This window comes from Echinops telfairi, unplaced genomic scaffold, assembly GCF_000313985.2.
Source record: "Echinops telfairi isolate 266 unplaced genomic scaffold, ASM31398v2 ScPeMD7_7420;HRSCAF=8458, whole genome shotgun sequence".
NCBI classification, from domain to species: domain Eukaryota; kingdom Metazoa; phylum Chordata; class Mammalia; order Afrosoricida; family Tenrecidae; genus Echinops; species Echinops telfairi.
Window position 1 is genome coordinate 53,501,884 of NW_022111320.1, and position 7,135 is coordinate 53,509,018.

The 7,135-nt window shown below is 64.4% G+C and overlaps 2 protein-coding genes across 2 annotated transcripts in view; both read right to left on the bottom strand.

Annotated features, from left to right (window-relative positions):
• ITIH4 (inter-alpha-trypsin inhibitor heavy chain 4) overlaps positions 1 to 3,279 on the bottom strand; it is a 13,569-nt gene extending 10,290 nt beyond the window's left edge. The window contains exons 1-3 of the mRNA XM_045297418.1: positions 3,092 to 3,279; positions 1,993 to 2,153; positions 78 to 182 (exon numbers count right to left, since the gene is read on the bottom strand). Of these exons, the coding sequence (XP_045153353.1) occupies positions 78 to 182; positions 1,993 to 2,153; positions 3,092 to 3,169 (344 nt within the window). The 5' untranslated portion in view covers positions 3,170 to 3,279. The remainder of the gene's footprint in view (positions 1 to 77; positions 183 to 1,992; positions 2,154 to 3,091) is intronic.
• A 1,802-nt stretch (positions 3,280 to 5,081) lies between these two features.
• On the bottom strand, positions 5,082 to 6,602 carry MUSTN1 (musculoskeletal, embryonic nuclear protein 1). Its single transcript, XM_045297623.1, has 3 exons — positions 6,349 to 6,602; positions 5,588 to 5,720; positions 5,082 to 5,505 (listed from the first exon to the last, which is right to left on the bottom strand). Exons 1-3 carry the CDS (start codon positions 6,355 to 6,357, stop codon positions 5,399 to 5,401), a joined length of 249 nt encoding a protein of 82 aa, XP_045153558.1. The 5' UTR covers positions 6,358 to 6,602; the 3' UTR covers positions 5,082 to 5,398.
• Positions 6,603 to 7,135: the final 533 nt, after the last annotated feature.

Sequence of the window (7,135 nt, forward strand, 5' to 3'; positions counted from 1 at the left end):
GGGGGGGTGGGGGGTGAGGGGAGGGCTGGAAGGCGGGTCACCCTGTCTTCCCGTGACCCCAGGCCCTGCCGGCTCACTTGACCAGGCCGGCGCTCTGGCCCCGGCTCACAGCCGCGCTATACTGCTCCTGGGCGGCGGCCTTGTCCTTGATGTTCCCGGGGTAGGTCACACCATCGATGGTCCTGCGGGGGAGGGGCAGTGGTTGTTGGGAGTCTGCCCACCTGGCGGCCTAAGCGCTTCCCTGGACCTCAGTGTGACCCCGCCTCTCCTGGGGCCCACCCACTCCTTCTGTGCCCACTGTGCCAGGGCTGGGTGAGGGTGGAGTCTGGGCACGGCATGCTGGATCTTGGCCCAGTGAGGCTGCGCAGAGGGATGTGGGTCAGAGGGGGCAGGGTAGGTGGCTCCCGGGCTCCCTGTGCCTGTCCACTCTGGCTTACAGTCTGCCCCGAAGGAGTGCTTGCCCAGTGCGGGCCTTGGGTCCACAGGTGCCTGGCCCTGTGAGAATCTGAGAGCAGAATCTGGGGTGCGTGGAGACAGTCCTTACGGCCCCCATCCTCCCCCTCGACAGCCAGCAGCAGCGCAGGCAGGGCTTTGGGCAACCGGCTGGTTGTCCCCCAGAGGCGCCGACGCACTGGTACCAGCTGCCCTCCTTAGGAGCCCAGCAGCAGCACTGACCGGGCTACTCTACTGGGGGGCAGGAGGGAGGGGAACCTGCTCCCCGAGCCCTTGTGGGGCAAGAGTGGATGTGCCTGGTAAGCATGTCCCTGACCCCAGGGGTGAGAGTGGGCATGTGCTGAGGGAGGGGCGGGGAGGATGGCTCAGGTCAGCTCCTCAGGACCAAGCTGTCCCCACTCTGACCTCCTGGTTACACTTTCACTCTGGATCGGAGTGGGGGCTGCTGGGTGGGGGAGCAGGGCTCCTCCCACTCAAGACGGGGTCCTCTCCCAGAGCATCCCGCCCTCTTCTCTGCCCACCCACACAGCAGCAGCACTGGGGCCATGTGTGATGGCTCAGCACTGAGCGTCCAGTGGGGGACTCGGCTGAGAGGGTGGGCAGTGCAGGCCAGGCTGAGAGCTCGGCCAGGCCGGGGCTGCTGTGTGATGTGGCGTGGTGTGTGTGAGGGTACGGTGTGTGAGTATGCATGTGTGTGTATGTGTGGGGTGTGTGTCTACATGTGGTGTGTGTGCACATCTGCATGTGCGTGTGCATGTATACGTGTGTGTATGGTGTGTGTGTGTGTGCTGAGGGACAGACTGGAGAGGGAAGAAGTAGTCGATGGCAAAGACCCCGTCTTGCTGCAGAGTCTCCAGAGGCACCGGACTTGCCCAGGACCCTGCGCGAGAGTCGCTCACCCTCTGCCGACTCCCCCACCTGCCCCTGGGTTTCTGGCAGCAGCTGCATGTGGCCTGTCTCTCCACGGGGCCAGGGACATCCTGGGCGCTCACCCGTGTTCAGCAAACATTGCGACAGGAAGCCAGACCAGGGGCGGGAGGTGGTGGGGGGGAGGGGGAGGAAGGACAAGGACAAGGTGAGGACTCTGGTGTCCCCATGGGGGTACCACGTGGGGGTACCTAAGCTCGCCTGGCTTAGGGCTTCCAGTAGAGGAGATCCTTCTCCCCAGGGATCCTGGCCTTCGCTTGCCTTCTGAGCTGGCTGGAATCTACCTTTAAGAGCTCCCTCCTGCATGGGCCTGGCCTCGGGGAGCCCAAAGTCTGGGCCCTCAGCCCATCACTGGGGCCGCACTCAGAGACCAGTGGGGGGAGGGCTCTGTGTATGGATGCACGGAAGGGGGAGTGGGGCTAGGTGGGTGGAAGCATATGTGGGTGGCTAAGCAGATGGATAGAGGGGTGGGTGGGTGGAGGCATGCACGGAAGGGAGGGGATCACTGGCAGCACCCAAGGCCTATGTGGACTCTCCTCGTAAAGCCTCCAGCTTTTTGGCACTGCCGGCAGGCCTGGGGAAAGGTGTGGTGACGGGCAGGGCGGCACGCACATGGAGAAGTTGGTGATGAAGGCTCTCTTGGGCAGCTCCATCTGGAAGGTGGCCTCCTGCACCGTGTCGGCCTTGTTGACCACCCGGCTGGTGATGACCGTGTGGGCGAACCGGGAGGAGACCTTGGAGTCCACGGTGAGGCTGTAGATGTCGATGCCATTCTGTCCCCAAGAAAGAGGGGTGCAGCTGCATTACCACCGCCTGGCTCGGTGCGAGAAGTGGGCCCTGTCGCCCATCCTGACCCGTCTCCACTGTGCCCAGCCAGGTCTCCGGGTAGAGACCCAGGTGGGTACTTCCTGAGTGGATGCTCATCTCAGGTAAGCAGCAGCCCAAGGTCACACCCTGGCCTGAGGCACCGCAGAGCAGGGGCCTGCCCACGGCGCACCCTGGAGCGCCGACGCCCAGCCTGGGAGGCCACCTTTGTCGGGGCAGAAGTGGACCACAGAGGGCCAGGAAGCCTCCAACACCGTCTTCAGTGATAGGGCCATGGACAAGTCACTTGCTTTCCGGGGACCTGGCCTCCATGGACCCGGGTGGCCATGCTCCAACCAGGGTGCCACAGGAGCTGGGCGGCTTTGGGGGTAAAGGTGGGTCTAGTTCCTAAGATGATAACATGGCCGTGCCCTTTCCTGAAGCCAGAGTACAGGGCCTGGGACCCTGTGGTCCCCCACCCTACCCCAGGCTAGCCAGAGGCCCCCCCCCAGACACAGGCTCCTTTCCCTCAGGCACCCAACTGCCCCGAGCTCTAGACCCCAGTGGCATGGGCTTGTCCCCACTGTAGCCCCCAGGCCACAGCCCCCATGGCCACAGCTCCTGTCTGTGAACCAGAACAACAGGCCCACCCCCTCCGGATGCAGAGAACACACAGAGCCCCGGCAGAGAGGGGGCAATGCCGTCAGCAGGGTCTCCTTGAGCAGGCTCTTGAGAACATGTGCTTGCACACACACACACACACACACACACACACACACACACACACACACACAAACTTGCATACACACCCTCTGTGTTCCCTCGCTCATACTTACAGGCTTGCACACAGAGGCTCCCCCCACACCTCACATGCGCACCCACAGACACTCGGCCCCCAGCCTGCTACCTTTTGGGCCGAGGCGGCCTGGAGGGCGGCCAGCAGCACCAGCAGGACAGGCAGCAGGCTGCAGGTCCGGGTCTTCATCTCAGCCCAGTGCTGTCTTCTGTGAGCTTGGGAGGCAGGGGGAACAGATTAGTAACTGCCTGATGGCCCACCCCTGCGGGGGCAGGTTCCAGGAAATTGGACCCACAAGCCAACCACGCAGGGCCACAGGGGAGCAGGCACACTGAGTGCCCCTGGACCTTGGCTGGGGCCGGGAGGTGTGAGGAAGGGCAGGCTCGGGTTGGAGGTGGCTGTTGGCACCAGAACCTTCTCAGGCCACCACACCCCTTAGCCCCATGAAAGGCCACAGTCCACTCTGAAAGCCAGGGCTGGGGGTGGCGGGACAGGCAGCGAGGGAGTTGGGGTGGGGGTGGGCTTCCTGGAGGGTGGGCCTTGGAAGCGCAGTGGTGCGACTGGGCAGTGACAGTCCTGGTGGCCACTGAGAAGCCCTGGGAGGTGTCTTAATTGGGACTATCTGTCTTGTTTTGGGGGCAGGGAGGACTGGGCCCCACGTTCTCCGTGACCAGGTTGTTTTCTGGGCTCATCAGGCTGGCCAGGACTCTTGGCTCCATTCCAGGCAGGTCCCCAAACCACCAGTGTCCAAAGGCCCCATCCTGCAGGTCTTGTTGGGCGCTCCCGCAGGGGGTTGGGAGCTGCAGTGCCCTGTGGAGACCAGCCAGGGCCAGAGCCCCCAGCACCACGGGGCGGCCAGGGCCTGGGTCACCAGCGACTCAATTTCCCTTTAAGCCAGCTGAAATGTCTTATTACCGGTCTTGTTTCTGGGGCCAGAGGGGCTGGGCCCCTCTCCCGTGGGGATCAGGCAGTCGTGTGGGCCATGTCAGGCTAGCCTAACGCTGGTCCAAGGAATAGCAGGCCCAACAGCGAGTGCCCTGCACAGCTTCTGGGTCACAGCGGCGAGAGGACCACGGAGAAGCCTGCCCGCTTCCACGGAGCCTCCTCACGGCTGGTTGAGTGGAACTGCTGGCCTTGCGTTAGCAGCTCAGGGAGGAGTCCGTGGTGTCCCCATGGCCCCTTCTAGGATGCACGACAGAGGCGTGACGGGGCCCCAGGCCTGTTGTGTGTGTGTGTGTGTGGGGTGTGTGTGTGTGTGTGTGTCAGCCGCTTACCCAGGGCAACGGCAGGAAGGCACCTCCCCCTCAGCCCTGCCCCCCTCAGCTGGTGGAAGTCATTGTGGGCCTGGGGCGATCTCCCCAGCTGAAGGTGAAGCGCTCCCCCTTTTGAAGTCTTGCTCCTGTACCTGACACTGATCCCCCATCTGGCTCTGGTGGTAATGGGGTGAGGGGAGACGACACCCCCTTCAGTCATGTGGAGGAAGGACCTCCCCAGGCATCCCAGTGAGCAGGCTGAGGTCCTGGCCCAGCCTGGATGCAGAGCTATAAAAGGAGGCCAGGCGGCCAGCCGGGGCTGTGGGAAAGGCTGTGCTGGGCCTCCCTGCCAGGGCAGCCTCCCGGGGTGTGGGGTGGGGCATCCCTGCAGGGTCCAAGCTGTGGGCAGGGCCTCTGCCAACATGCCTGTCATCTGGTCACAGCCCCGGTCAGACTGTTATGGGACCACGGCCAGGGTGGGGGTGTGTGAGTGCTCCGAGGTCCACAGGGCTGAGGGTCCCCCAGAGAGCTGTGTAGTGTGTTGGGGGGAGTGAGCAGGTTGGAGAGGGGCCATGGTCTTCTGCCTCTCAGGGGCTCGGAGACATCTCAATGCCTTGGGGTGGTGGTAGAGGAGGTCGAGCATTGTGTAGTTGTCTCCGCGGCCATGGACCCACAGATGTCAAGCAGGGAGGTGGGCAGAGGACAGGAACAGTGGTCAGGTGGTGGGGAGGCCTGGACCAGGGAGACTGGTCAGCAGAGATGGGGCTGGGGTGCAGCCGTGCTAGGGGTGCCTTCCCTCTGAAAGCCCCTGCCCCCTACCCCCAGCCCCCTAGGACAGTAGTAGCAGCTGTCAGTCAGCGCCCTTGGGCTGTTTTATTCTTGGCTGGTGGTGCGGCGATGCACAAGACACACAACACATGACACGGCAGTTTGAGGAGCGCGCGGCATTCAGTGATGCAGGCCACCCTCCTGATCTTGGCTGCCCCCCTTCCCCCCTTCTCCCCGGGACGGCTGGGCGGTCTATTGCTCCTGGGCGGCTGCAGGGCCTGGGCCAAGGCAGCAGGTGAGGTGGGCGTGTTCCGATGTAAAGCAAACTCCTGGTGGCCTCTCAGGCAGGCCAGCCGGCTGGCATCCAGGCTGGGGGAGGCCAGGAGGTGGCGCCCCCTCAGCCCAGGGCGCTCTTGGCAGGCCCGGCTCCCGGCTTCTCAAAGACAGTCTCGGTGCCAGTCCGGGAGCCACTGAACACGGAGGGGGCCGTGGAGCCGGCTTGCTCTGCAGGGGGAGGGGGCAGTCAGGGCAGGACTCCCCTTGCACCCTGCCCACCTCCCCCCCCACCCCCGCGGACACCACTCACCACAGGCCCGCATGACCTGGTAGGTCTTGCTCCTGATCTCCTGGTTCTTGCCCAGGTTCCCTCGGGCTCCTTTCAGGTCCTCCTCCCTCACAGGTGGCCGCTTCTTCTTGATGGGGGCTTCCGGGGCGCCGGCCTGGGTGAGCCCGAGCCTCATCTTAGCGCCCCCCTTCAGGGCTGCATCCCTGCCCTGCCCTCTGGAGACTTTTCTTGGCCCAGCCCCTCCCTCCCCTGGCAATTCTCCCGACCCTCGCCTGTCACACACTTGACCCCTGCCAGTGCCCACCACCCTTGAAGCAGTCTGTCTACCCGGTCCAGCTCAGGCTGGGCACAACAGGGGTGGTGGTGGTGTGTGTGTGGGGGGGGTGGGGGGTGGAGGCTGGCTTTGAGGCCCAGCAGCTCCGAGAGCTGGGAATTTGCTTTGGTTTCTGGAGCCAGGGCCTTGGGGTGTTGACGAGCTGCTCACAGAGGCAGGGGCTTGTAAGGACTTGTCCTTAGACCCCCCCAACCCCCCCCCCAGCATTCACCATGCATGCTCTGTGTGAAGTGGGGTTGGGGGTCCAGGTGCGCAGCCCCCACCCCATAGCATGCCCATCCCGTAGCATACCCTGAGGCCGGGCCGCCCGCCAGTCTGCCACCTCTCCCTCCCAAGCCCTGGGCCAGGTGCGTGGTCAGCAGTCACTTCTCCCAGCCTCCTCCCAGATGGGGTGGGGTGGGGTGGGGGGGCTCATCACGGGGCGAGCCTCCAGAAATGACAGTCCTACCTGGGACATGGTGTGGGAGGGTCTCTACAGGCACCGCTCGGCAGGCGTGGCAGGAATGCGGCACAAACCCGAGCCCTCGGCTTATATAGCCGGCCAGCCTGCCGGGGAGTCACCGCCCTGCTGTCCGCCCTGACGCAGGCCCCCACCGCCACTGGCTTGAGTTTATTCTGGGAGATGATGGGGGCTGCGGGGAAGGCAGCTGGGGAGCCCGCTGCTGCCCTGCCCTGACTCAGGCCTCATGCAGGCGCTGGCTTCAGAGTTTATTCTGGGAGATGATGGGGCTGTGGTGACAGCAGCTGGGGAGCCCCGAGCCCCCCGGCAGCGGCTCTGAGGGCAGGTGGGAGGAGCGTGTATGAAGGCACCCGAGTCACAGCCTCACCCTCCCCTGTGCAGCTCTCCTGGGAGGCACGGCCCAGGGCAGGCAGCTGCTCTGGGTTTGTTTTGCTCTCTGCCTGCCCCCCCTCGAGACTTCCCGGCTTCCTGTGACTGACAGCAACATGTGTTCTTTCTCTGGGGCTGCGCTGAGGCCACGGTAGGGGGCTGGCTGCAGGGGCTATGTAAGGGGGTTGGTGAGAGGAGATGGGGCGGACAAAGCCCACTGAGCAGGCAGCCTACCCCAGACAGTGACCCCCACAGACTACTCGGCTTTTCTGGGGCCCAGGCTGGCTCCCTCGGGCACAGACACACCAGGTTCCTGTCTGTCTGGCATGGGGGTCACTTTATCCTGAAGGCTCCAGAGGGCAGTGGCCTTGGGTTATGCAGCCCCACCCAATGCCCTCCTCCCCCA

Coding starts and splice junctions, on each gene's coding strand:
- MUSTN1 (XM_045297623.1), bottom strand. Junction 5,506..5,587: donor CCAGGTCATGCGGGCCTGTG/GTGAGTGGTGTC, acceptor CTCCCCCTGCAG/AGCAAGCCGGCTCCACGGCC.